Consider the following 13,289-nt stretch of genomic DNA (forward strand, 5'->3'; position numbering starts at 1 on the left):
GTGCTTACGGGTCTACGCGCGATGTGAAATTATGACCACTAGCGGCCCCCTGTCATTGTTACAAAAATATCATTAGGCTCATGTCCCTTGGGACTTTGGGTACGAAAGTTTTTGTCACAATTTCTTTATATTGACAAAGAGGCGCCAGTTCGCCGTCGCGACACGTGAATGAGCGTGAACTCACTCGAACTCCGCGAAGACCATCTACATTCACATTTCCGTTGTTCACGGAGCTTCACGGCACTAATGCTAATGTGAAGCCGCCATCACACATTGTACATGGCCAGGTAAAAATAAAAATTTTGATTGGCAACACCAGGCAACACTGTTGATGGCAAACATGATTCTTGCAGTTGTGGTTGTGGTTTACATTGTTTTTTCATTACAGTTCTTTATTAAGTAAAAATTGTTAGTTAATTCTATAGACGGTATTTAGTTACAACTAAAAAGTTGAATAAAGCACTTGTTATATTTTAAATGTTGTTATACATCTCGTTAAAATTATAAAATTCCTTGCGTAGTTTAGCAAAATATTGTTTGCAAACACAGAATAAATATTCGCGTTATATTTTGGCAGTGTAATACACTGATATTACTGCATTAAAGTGTTCGTATACTTGATACTTGATAATCACATTGAAGGTTAGTATGTTTTATTTCTTCTGTCATATTATAATATATAAATAACTCAAAGGATTCTGTACTAGGTGTAAGATAAACATCATCCTATTCTCAACAACTTTTGGTCATTGGACTTGATCAAGTTCAAGGTTATAGTCGGACGGAAAACAGGTAAAACAGTTATAATGGTATTAATTAGGAGTCAGTTATTTTAAGTTAGAAGTCTTTCAATGACGTTGTTAATTTTATAAATAATTAAACGAAAAATATAAAAATGGATCGTGTGTTACAGATGGGATATAAAATGGGCGAATTAAGAAATAATAGCCTCTACGACCGTGTTAACAAGCTTTTGGTATCTTATGAGTGGAGTGATTGTACATTTTCGGTGTGTGACAAGAAATTCAAAGCACATAAATTGATACTAGGAATAAGCAGTCCTGTATTTGAAGCTATGTTTTATGGGCCCCTATCAACTAACAGTGACATTGTTATAACCGACATTGAGCCTGAGATTTTTCAACAATTATTAAATTACATATACACGGACAAAGTAGAAATAACATCAATTGAGGAAGCCTTTGAATTACTATATGTTTCAAGAAAATATTTACTAGACCACTTGTCCGAAGTATGCATCAAGTATGTACAATCAAATGTAAACATAGATAATGTTATTACAATTTTAAATTACCCTGATTACATGCAAGATAAACAATTACTATCTGCTTCACTTCGGTTGTTCTGTGAACATGCTGCATATCTACTGAAGGAAAATAAGAGAATTATCACAAGTTTTTGTCTGCAAAAAATTCTCACTAGTGACAATATGAATATACCAGAAAAAGAGCTTATTAAATTCACTTTTGAGTGGACAACTTATTATTGTGAAATGAACAACATTCCTGTTGATTTCATGAATAGAAGAGATGTGTTAATTAAAAATGGATTGTTTCAATTATTAAGGTTTTTATCATTATCTGTAAACAGTTTGGATGAAATTGTTAGAAGTGAAAGTAGCTTACTACTACCTCAAGAATTTGAATATATTAAGAAAATGTTAGAACGTAGTGCCTTATGCAGCAATAATATTGACACCATTAGTACTCTTGTAATTCCAAGGAAACCATTGAAATTGCAATGGTATCTTTGTCATCGTAGTCCAGTAAGATCTGCCACACCAGCTATTATAGATTCAACTCATAACTATGTCCTTTGTAAATTAAAAACTAATAAATCAATATTTATCAATAATCTAAATATACCATCAAGGATGACACCAGTATTGAACTTTTGTAACAACACACCAAAACAATACTGTGAAAATGTTTCAATTTCATTGATATGTGCCTCTGACAATAGTGTCATTGCACAATATAGATATAACAACAATGTAGATTATGATTCCAACATTGATATTGAATTCAAACAACCATGTTTTATTAAAAAAGATAACTGGTATAAAATATGCTTCCATTGGCCGAAAGATGACAATTTATTTTCATTTTCATATGGCATTCAATGCAGAGATACTGCCTACACCAGCAATAGAATTTATTTGGAATTTGAAGATGTATTTTCATCTTCTGACAATTATGGCAGTTTCTTAAGAGGTTTGAAATTTTGTCTGTAATTGGACGGGCATTATATGGAATATGGTGTAACTGAAGCAATACCTTAATTTAGACAGCTATGTACTTATTTATTTAATTTTAGAATATTATAAATTAAAAGATAATTTAAACATGAGTATTTTATTTCACAATGCTACACCATAGAATTTAAAAAAATACTTTTTAAATTACAAACATGGAATAAAAGACATAGGAATATACTGTCATCTAAAAATTTTACCAGTAAAGATATAAATAAGTATAGTATATAGTTCTAAATTGAAAATAAAAATGATTAAGGTGGTGGACCATTGAATTTTTTTGTCAGCAATATAATGCGCTCGGCTTCCCGAATCCCACTTAGTCTTGCTCCATGGACTGTTGAGAAATAACCAGGGAGAGTGGCTTCGCCGGCAAACAATAGTATAGGGGGTTGGGGGTCACAAGGACCCGGTACCGGGTTACCCAATTCACATTGGTGGCTCACCATAGAACAACAGCTCATGTATGAGTATGCCCCACAGAAATGCGGGTCGGAAGCCCAGCGAGATCGCAACATCATTTGTGGGTAAGGCAGGCAAGGGTTTCCGGTAAAGCGTCGCAGTAGCTTTGTGAGCCCTTCGACAACGTCGATGTCGGCTTTTGACTCCATAACAGCAGCCTCCTGCCCGGAAATCCAGGCGCATAGAACGTGTTTGCTGCCGGGTAATTCGTCGATTGCACAGACGCCATCCGTCCAGTCGTTTCTACATTGTAACTCTTCGGCTGACCATGCCAACTTCATGTTACCCTCTTGGCATACCCAGAACGGTTCTTTATATTCCATAAATACTTTGTTACTAAGTCCAAAACCCAGACTGCATATGGCATCCAACTTGCACGAAGGAAGAGGCGGTGCAAACAGCTTATCCGCTTGACATTTAAGGCATCCCAGGGAAACGGTAACGATGACATAGTCGCATGTGATCTCCTCACCATCACAACACTTAACTAAAGCTCGGCCGGTACCCGCCTGGCCTCGACCCCATCGTATAATATTTACGGCTTTGTTATACTTTACACTATTGTCCGGCAGTCCTCGTAGCAGCGGAGCTAATACGCCCACATACCCTAGTGGCACGCGCACACTGCCGCCAGGCAGTTCTATGTAGCTGCCGTATTGGTCCGCACTGACGAGTGACAAGTCATCCCCACATCTATTTCGTAAAACATTAGTCAAGCCAAACATTACTCGAGCGGCGTCATACCTTTGGTCCTCGGGAAAATTGTACAGTTCCTGTTGTATACGTAAACCGAAGAAGTTAAGCAGTGTACCGTGCATCTTTTCACCGCCTAACCTAAACAAATTAGCGGCCTGTTGCTCGATTTGTCTGAATGTGTGATAGGCCGTGATGGTGACCGGCAAATCCACGGCGCGTCCCTCGCTTGTACAAAATAAACCACGGGAATTGTCCAGGCGAGGTAAGGGTGCTTGGAGTAGCCGATCTTGTGATGCCAACGTGTATACAGAATTGGGTAAACAAGCGCCATGAATCCATTCGGCGCCCATTTCTATGATGGAATCTCCGAGCCAACAAGAGTGAATACGTCCACCGGGCCTGCAAATGCATTAATCGTTATACACTTAAGTTGCCGATAAATCATTAATAGGAGTACTTAATAACTTTTACCTTTCTTTTGCTTCCAAAACGTTAAAATTGCATATGCCGCATTGTGTCAATCTATGAGCTGCCGAAAGACCAGCTATTCCGGCGCCCACGATAATGACTCTGGGCTCGCGAATACTCGGCTTTATGCTGCACGAATCCAGAAAGCACTGTTCCTGCCCCGTGGTGACGGCGGTGCTCGTCGTTCGACATGCTGTTACGAACACTGTCCACTCCTTCGGTAGTATATATAACTTGTAAATACCCTTGTTACAGAACAATTTCATACGTGATAATTTCATATTGTTATTTTTTCATTACTTTGATTAATTACAACACCATTGCATTTTAATCCCGCGATCTATTCCGAAACAAATTTTGCGAAAAAGTAAGGTTGTTATATTTATAGAAAAGACAACAGAGTGACATTGTAACAAAATTTATCCTCTTTTATAGCCGACTTCAAAAAGAAGGAGGTTATTTAATCTAAAATGGCCAACTTTAATTTGAGGCTTGTATATTAATAGGTATATTTTCCCCTAAAGTATGAAATATACACATTAACATTGAAACAACCAATATTTCTAAATCCTTGTTTATTAATATTTAACTTTTTACAATAAATAATCACATAATACCTTAATAATATCAACTAATCCTAGAAAAAAATAATATGGGTAAATTTTTCGAAGAGACAAAGTTAAAGTGCAAAATAATGGGGCATATCAAAGCAACAAGTAATGTAAGCACTTTTATCTTTGGCCACATTAATATTTATATTAATGAAAATGAACAAAAGCTAACACTACTGTATATTATAACATTTCTACGAATTAGATACACATACATAGTTACATTTACTTTTTTTTTAATACTGCGTATTTTTTATGTCTGTTTTCTATTTCTTATGTTTAGTTATCAATTAAGGTGTATATAGACATCTACTACATGTTAACAATAATTTAAGATTATTAGATTACATAGATATACTATAGATTATAAGAGTTTATCATAAATATCATTTTATCGGTTCATTAATAGACTTATAAATAAAATACTTTACTTTTGGGCAAGTACTTCGTCGGCAGAGTTCTTGATTTCCTCCCACGATATATGAATATCACTCTCTTCCGAGAAACGCGAGCAAATAGCTAATCTCAGGAAATAAACGTCGTCAATTTTTGAAGGTACGAGATGAATCTTTCCGCGGCCGTTGATACGCCGGAGCAGCTCCTCGTTGATATCGTTGCTTCCCTTCAGTCTAAAGCAAACGAGACCCATCGTCACTTCCTCCACTATTTCAAATCTTTCGTCACACGTGCACAACTTTTCAAAGAGGTGAGCCAAAGCGATGTGCTTCCTGATATGTTTCTGTAGATTTTCAACGCCGTACAATCTCAAGACGAACCACAACTTCAACGCTCTGAACCGACGTCCCAACGGGATCTGCCAGTGGCGGTAGTCGGGCGCGGACCCTTGTTGATCGTGTTTCAAGTACAACGGGTCGACATTGAACGCGTCTACAATCCAGCGCGGCTGTTTGAGCCACATAGCGGAGCAGTCGAAGTTAACCAGCATCCATTTGTGAGGATTGAAATTAAACGAATCGGCTTTTTCCACCCCCTTCATTAGGTAGCGGTACTCGGGGCATATGAATGCTGATCCTGCGTAGGCCGCGTCCACGTGGAGCCAAACGTCGCGGGCCGCGCACACTTCGCCTATTTCATCCAGGGCATCAAACGTACACGAAGATGTAGTGCCCAGTGTGGCGACAACCTGAAAATGGAAGAAATTATTCTCAATATTGCTTTATTTTCATATCATTCGGATGCAGAAAAATATAATTTTGCGCCTACAATGTACTTACGTAGAATGGTATAAGGCCTTTCTTAATATCTTCATCGATAGCCTCCTGCAAGATGTCGCCCCGCAGACGGTGCTTGCTGTCAGGCTTCAAGGAACGCATCTTCACGCCCCCCAAAAGACCGGCTCGTTCAACCGATGAATGCGCTTGTTCTGTTAATAAACAGAAGTCCATAGAATTCGCCCATAATTAAAAAAAACAAAAGGTTTACGAAAACCATATTTTTTAACATTTAAAATTTAAAACACATAATGAAAAATTTGTTACAAAATTTGTAATAGATTACCTAGTAACCAACTTTCAACAAACAATACTCACTGTTACAGTAGCCTACAAGTTTTGAGAGGATTTCGGTGTCGGTCCATTCGGGATGTTGTTCCTTGACTCGTTGCATAGTGCGAGATTTAGCACCGAGCAGTGCGACCAGGGTGGCCTCGCTGGCCGTGCCCTGGATGACGCCGCCTGCCTCGCCTCCCGACCGCGCGAGGAAGCACTCCGGAAGCCCGAGCATCTGGCCCAGCCAATCCAACATCACGACCTCTAGCTCAGTGCACGCGGGACTAGCGATCTGAAAATTAATAATTTTTCTACAATTAAAGTTACCAATTTCATGCTATTATATATGATATTTGATGTATCAGATACATAATAACATGCAGAAATGTGCACAATTATATGAAGGCGTATTTTCATTATTTTTCATTACATAAACCGGAGATACCCAAGGCCATTGGAGTGCGTAATGCTAAGAGCCGCTAAAATATCTGAAAAGATTTATACATTCCGTAGAAGTCGAACACGGTAATACCATGCCGATAAAGCTGTACACAGAGCCTAAATAATCGCCTAAATTTTTGACTTACCAAGATTTCATTCGTTACCGTCAAGCAGGTAAAAATATATCGACAAGCTAAACCTAATAACGTACCGACGTCATTCTGACCGGTTTTCCTTGTCCTCAATGAAAATCCAAAAGAATGTTGACATTGGCAATGGTTCGTAGAATATTATTTTTTTAATTGTTTCAACTTCCTACTTAATTATGAATTTAATATCAATTACATTATGCATTCAAGTTTTTATTTTATAAAATATTTTATAGTGTATAATTTATGTAATATGTATACGTATTCAACGTATTCAAGGGTTTTGAAATCTTTCCTCTGTATATTAGTGTAAATAATTCCAACTAACCCATGTAAATCCAATGCAGGCGATCGCACCGCTCAACATGTCGGCGACGATGGCAGGATAAGAGTTGGCGGTTGGGAAGTAGGCGTGGAAGCGCGGCGAGTGCCAGTGCGTCACTCCGGACATCACCACGCGCTCTATGTCCGCCATCACCGCGGTCCAGGGCTCTGCCTTATCCGGCGCCTGCTCCGGCACCAGGGGCCGCAAGTAGCCTGGCTTCACTAAAGGAACGACGGGCCTGAAAATGACATAGTACTCTTTAAATACTAGGTTAATTGATGTTGACTGGAAAAGGGCTCGGTTTATTTGGTATCACAAAGTCCAATCCTACTCTTTTAAGCAAGGATGACAACCGATCCTGATTAGTAAGTACGAGCCCATAAATTCCATTACTTCCACAATGGTATCTCAAATAAAATATCTTTAGGGAAGTTCCCTGACCTAGACCACACAAAATTAAATGTGTAGTGTAGTGATATGTTAATAACATTACATTAAGGCTACAAGGAAACTTATGTTTAATTTGTTACTTGTGTATGATTAGGTAACTAGTACGTAGTGTTGACAAATTCTTTTCATTGATTTGTTCTTTTTGCCTGTAGTACTTGCGCATTCATTTGCGAACGTTTACATTAGTTACAACACTATTTCATGGAATAACGGCTCCTGTACACGAAAATATCGATTGGTATTTGTTTTCTTAAAGTTTGCAAGTTTCTAAAAATGTGCTGAAGCGACCCAGTTACTATAATAAGCCGGACACAAACGTTTTTCTTCATTTGTACCTATAACTGACTTAGTAACGAATAGTCACTCGTTGGCTTAAGTTCGAATTCCGAAAACGTAGAATCTAACTTACCTGTCTCTTATATTCTCCAAATATTCAGCGATGTAGTCAGTCATCGCTTTAGCGAAATCCTTGAAATCTCCCGCTTCCATTGTTTCTGTAAAAATAATTGACGTTCGTTGTTTATTTTAAATTAATTACAAAACGCCTTGAACAATTAAAGCACAAATAACGAAAACGAGACACGGATTTGCAACACAAATCAATTTTAACACAGTTGTAGCTAAAGAGGCGAACGAAATTAATTAAGAAACAATCAGTGAGATAGAGTGAGTCATAAAACAAATACACAAAAACAAAGAGTAGCGTTGTAATTTGAACAAACCGAATTTCAATTTTAAATCCATCTCCGTCATCGTTAAGACCTATAAACAAAATGTAATATGTGAAATTAATACACTGTTTGGCTAACTGAAATATTGTCTAATTCTAAAAAGGTATAGGTAACAATTTAAGGACTTCCTATAGTCCTACAGAAAATATTCGACCCTTAAAATAACATTTTGACCATTAGGATACCTTTCTGTAGTAGTTTGTAACAAGTTTTCAATTGGTCAAGAAAGAATTAATTTATTGTATTGTGTTACGTGAATAACATCATATTATAACAACTGTAGTTACATCATAATGACATTCGGATGAACCATCTACAAACTGATCGTAATTGTTATGTTATCATTATATTTTGCAATAGCCATCCTTGGTGGTTCAATGCCGAGAGAGCGGTGCGGCGCATTGCGTAATCCGCGGTAGCCAAGTCGTGCGAGGTTATACTTGGACCTCGCAGTTGCTGTATCTAACGTAGTTCTTAACACAAAATTCCTTTGTTGAATAGTAATTTCTAAATTAGCTAGTCTATTTACAAAACTAACACATTTTTATTGCATTAACCTACGTTGTTAAATCAAAATTTATACCTAACTTTTTTTAAAGTCAATAGAGTATGTTCTAAATTCAAAATTTAAATCAAAGCAGTAATTAATAGAAATCAATTTGATCCAATCGAATTGAATATGATGCGTATTGATCATTGATTACACAAACATTGACAAAGTTCAATGGCCCTAACTAATATCGTGCCACTAAATACTTATATCGTGTAATATTTTTTTTAATTAAAATTTACGATTTTATATCAGTCTATACCAATATAGATGCTCTTATTACCTTATAACTCAATTGCAATTGTTTAAAAACTTGATAAAAATGAAAAGTGTGGTTGCGGTTAAGATAACGACTCTTTGTCGAACTTATAACCTTTAATACCTACGCTAACATAAAAGATACAAATTGTGTTTGTGTGCGTTAGCTTGAAATATATGATCTGATCAAAAAAATTGAACTTGACCAAATACTTAGCTCAAAAGACGCCATCTCCATTGAGCTCTATTTAGAAGTGTCCCCAAAAAATTTGTGTTAATAAATCGCATAAGGTGTTATAGGTAATTTACGTCAATAAATTAAAAAATATTATTATTTACTATTGATATTAAATAAGTTATATCTTTTTTTAATAAAGTTATTAGAACAAAATTAAATCATATAAAAATTAATAAGCGAATTACATTCAAGTCGTTCTGTTTATTGAATCCTTACGGTCAAGGCGATGTCGGTGATTGCACGCGAGATTGCATTAAAATAGTTAAAATAATGCGTCCTTACAAAGAATTCTTAGTTTATCATTATGCATTAATTCAGTAATTCCATTCTTATACAATCCTAAATAAAATTCACCGAATAGCAAATTTATCTAGTTAACTCTGGACAGAATTAATTTTAATTATAGTTCTACGAATCGAAAAAGATAAGTAAAAAAAAAACAAAAGATTGATATTTTGTTTTTTGTCTATACACGCGATTATTTTATATGCCAAAGATTTTTTTTATTTTTCTTCATATCTTACAAAATGATAAATGCTAATACATTTTTTCCGTGATAGGTACTTAAATTATTTTTATTCCTTAATTAGTATTGGTTGGTAATTCCTTCTCCGCGACATAAATGACGTGAAGCGGGAAAAATACGTCAGCGAACTTGCGCTTGGGTCTGGGGTATTCCCGCGATGTTAAACGCGGTCGGTTCGACATAGTGCCATTTGGGTATTTTGATCGTTTAAAATTTCATGTAAAAAACTTCACCCATTAGGAACCTAATTTCGCATAACACGAAACCTAACAACCTCTTAGTATTTATAAAAGTCGTAGTATTTGTAAAAACCCGGGTTTCGGGTTAAATTTTACATACATACATATATTTTGTCATAAATGAAGAATGAATGAAATAAGTAAAACTATTTTCGGTGCTTTTCATCATATAATCTTGTTGTACTCGTTAATTTATTTTAATTTGATTTTAACATATTTGAAAAACAAAAAAAGGCAAATTTCTCGACTTACTTTACAATTAATATTAAAGAAATTTCTTACTAGATGTAAGTATCCTAAAAAAAAAAACCTTTTATTATATTATAATAATTCTTATTAATTTAGATAGCTTAAATTTAAATGCATGTATTGAAAGATACTAACAGACATAAAATTGTTATTTCCTTAAATTTATTGTATGTTGAAAATACAGTTCATGCACTATTAATTTCGGTGAAATAGCCATGAAAATGGTTTTTAAATATTATTTGTGTAACAACATATTTATATTAATTTAAGTTTCGACATCAGCTTCCCTCGTAATCTAATATCAGGCATATCGTATCTAGACAGCTGAGGTCAAGGTCTCCTGATTATTTTTGAAAGTGATTTTCTACAAAATCGCATGGTCGGAACTGCGGTGACAACTTGAACAAGTATTGTCAAGGTTGATAATGAATTAAAAACAGTTCCTTATCCTATGAGTTAATTGTTATGATATAAAAATAAAAACTACTTGAAATAAAAAAAATGATGATAATAATTGTTATAAGCATATATCGCTTAAAACTCGTTTACCCAAATATATCACACATAATAAAATTCATATTAAGTCTATCGATATCTAGAAAAAATAATATTCACTAAAATACTACAATAAAACTTACCTGATTGTATTATTCGTACTTTCACAAAACGATTTTAATTCAACACTCGTTAAATATGCAATCAATATTTCTTTTATTGATATTTAAAAGGTGTTTAAGTAAAAATTTTGCAGAGCGTAAAATCACGTTGTCAACGGACGCCCTGTCTCGTTAGCACTACGCTCGCCGCGGCGTAGCACCGGACTTTATATACTGGGCGATATAACGAGAAGGACCAACGTCACTATATGTATACACCAACTCCATTTAGAAGATTAAACGAGGCGTATGAAACGTCAAGTCGAGCTAAGTTCAGGAGCTAAATTTATTAACTGCCCTAGTTCAAACTAAAAGGACAGTATATCTATAGAACAATAAGTTAAACTTCCGTATAAGGAAGGTCAGTGAGTATTATATCCGGTTAAGGAGTCGACATAAATTATTTTATTAAACCTTTAACGTATATGAATAATTCAACACATTACCATAGTAAAATATTTTCAAAATGGATTGAATCAATCTGAATTTTATAAATTAAAAATTCCGAAAACAGCAACATATTCAGGTCTCTGTCTTCGTAAATATATTACGTAGTTTTCCTTCTTACGTTATTTCCCCTCATTGTAAAACTTACCAGATGATCAAATTCCTTAGACTATCTTATGACAAACTCTAAATACTCGTACTTAACAGACTGTAATAACATTGTTTGCCACGCTTTCGGAGTTTTTTTTTAATTTGAGATAGATTACCAAGGTAAGCGAAGTATAGTTATAATTATAGTATTATTATATATTCATTATTAATTACTAACTTGCTGCTCTTAAGTTGTCGGAATCTAAACTATAAGTTCTCGTAGTCCTTACTTGCATTGCACATGATTGAGTCGTACTTTTTTGGGTTTTGTACAGGTATTTCTAGTTTTCATAAAACATAAGGCAAATTTATTATTGAATAAGATTAATCATCGACCATTAGCACAATTTATACAAGTTAACTGGAAGACTGGAAGAATAATACTTCGTATTTTCAACGTTGCGTATGTCTCACCTGCATATCACCAAGAAAATATAAAATAAAATAAATTTTAAAACTGTATAATGGAGAAATTTTAATTTATTCAGTGCCCTGGATTTATAAGCAATATATTCATGTTCTTATAATATAATATACAGTAATAATGTAGCTGTCGAATACGAAGTTTATAATACAATTTACAAGAGAGTTCGCTACCGTAACGTAGTCAGCGTCATATAGATCGTCACAGACAAGATATGCAAATATATAGGTACATCAAAAGTAATCAATTATATCGGTACAACAAAAGTCCTCAAAATAATAGATACATTCACCCTGCTCAAAAACATCGGTACATACACAGCGTCAAATATATGAGTACATGCAAGATGCCCATAAATATCGTAGCAGCCACAGCGTCATAAGTAACGAAGCAGTCAAGGTGCGCAAAAATATCGGTACATTTGACAAAATTGAACTCTATCTTTATATACTTGTGATACAATTTGGAATAAACTACTTCTGTTACATTCATTTGACACTTTGTATTAACATTATAGGTTGTCCGGAAAGTTCGTTCTGATTTTCGATATAAAGCTTACAATAGACTGTAGCTGAAGTGGATTCATTTTCGGATTTCCACCATTATCAAACGTCACGAAAATTTCTATATTGTGAATAATTTCATTTCATTGGTTGAGATAAAAACTAATTTTTAAAATTTTATCCAATAATAAAAGACGTTTTAGGTATAGAGTCGTACCAATATAATTTAAAAACATTTTCAAAAATTTAAGAGAGCAGGGTTTCAATTTTCCTTATAAAGCGGCACGAACTTACTGGGCAACCCAATATTTTTCTTCTGTCATAACGCTTAAATATAAAAGTTTGTCACGCCGAATATGACAGATACGTAATAACTAATATCAAATTTTGCCTTGTCACAATATATACAAGTTTGGCGCAGTATTCTAGTATGCTTGCCGTAATATGTAAGTATACCGGTTCGAATCACAGGCTACTTTTTTTTTCATTTTATTAATCACGGGGTTATTTTTTCATAACCAGTAAAAATTTGGTAATGTAAAATTTTGCTCGACAATTTTTTTTTATAATTTTCGCTGTCGGGTAGAAAGAAATTTAAATAACGTTAACAACAATTAGGTCAGACCATCGCGGGTGAAGTGAGTGGGCGGAGCGTGGATTGTCTTTGCGGGTTTTAAGAATGGTACGCGCGGAAACTATACGTACAAGTGTTATCTACATATGTGTGCGCGCCCACGCACACTGGAATGTTTATTGCAATCGACCAAAAATTTGATGTAGTTTGGATATTGACATTCAGTTTTTTTTCTTTCTTTCTTAAATATAATCAGTATCAGTAAAAGGTAAAGGTAAAAGTGTTATTTTTACCGGTACAAGTTTAACAAACATGAGTAATAAACAAATTACATGCCAATAGCATCGCTTTATCTCCTT

At 34.9% G+C, this 13,289-nt stretch overlaps 3 protein-coding genes across 6 annotated transcripts; 1 reads left to right on the plus strand and 2 right to left on the minus strand.

Moving 5' to 3' along the window:
* The first annotated feature begins 333 nt into the window (after positions 1–333).
* On the plus strand, positions 334–2,333 carry LOC106118357 (BTB/POZ domain-containing protein 9). 3 transcript variants are annotated; one of them, XM_013313012.1, is made up of 4 exons: positions 334–642; positions 708–792; positions 914–1,263; positions 1,360–2,333. In XM_013313012.1, exons 3-4 carry the CDS (start codon positions 914–916, stop codon positions 2,252–2,254), a joined length of 1,245 nt encoding a protein of 414 aa, XP_013168466.1. In that variant the 5' UTR covers positions 334–642; positions 708–792; the 3' UTR covers positions 2,255–2,333. The 3 variants fall into 3 exon arrangements, with proteins under 3 accessions (XP_013168466.1, XP_013168464.1, XP_013168465.1); XM_013313010.1 differs by having other exon boundaries at positions 335–642; positions 914–2,333; XM_013313011.1 differs by lacking the exon at positions 708–792 and having other exon boundaries at positions 335–642; positions 914–2,333.
* A 40-nt stretch (positions 2,334–2,373) lies between these two features.
* On the minus strand, positions 2,374–4,310 carry LOC106118355 (peroxisomal N(1)-acetyl-spermine/spermidine oxidase). Its single transcript, XM_013313009.1, has 2 exons — positions 3,905–4,310; positions 2,374–3,832 (listed from the first exon to the last, which is right to left on the minus strand). The coding sequence occupies exons 1-2, from the start codon at positions 4,180–4,182 to the stop codon at positions 2,530–2,532; spliced, it is 1,581 nt and encodes a 526-aa protein (XP_013168463.1). The 5' UTR covers positions 4,183–4,310; the 3' UTR covers positions 2,374–2,529.
* Positions 4,311–4,459: 149 nt separating this feature from the next.
* Positions 4,460–10,986, minus strand: LOC106118250 (aromatic-L-amino-acid decarboxylase). 2 transcript variants are annotated; one of them, XM_013312849.1, is made up of 7 exons: positions 10,815–10,986; positions 8,108–8,147; positions 7,795–7,879; positions 6,939–7,173; positions 6,063–6,312; positions 5,748–5,896; positions 4,460–5,656 (listed from the first exon to the last, which is right to left on the minus strand). In XM_013312849.1, the coding sequence occupies exons 2-7, from the start codon at positions 8,136–8,138 to the stop codon at positions 4,940–4,942; spliced, it is 1,467 nt and encodes a 488-aa protein (XP_013168303.1). In that variant the 5' UTR covers positions 8,139–8,147; positions 10,815–10,986; the 3' UTR covers positions 4,460–4,939.
* Between the last annotated feature and the right edge of the window lie 2,303 nt (positions 10,987–13,289).

The sequence above is a fragment of the Papilio xuthus genome, unplaced genomic scaffold, assembly GCF_000836235.2.
Source record: "Papilio xuthus unplaced genomic scaffold, Pxut_1.1 DF827597.1, whole genome shotgun sequence".
In the NCBI taxonomy this organism is placed as follows: Eukaryota; Metazoa; Arthropoda; class Insecta; order Lepidoptera; family Papilionidae; genus Papilio; species Papilio xuthus.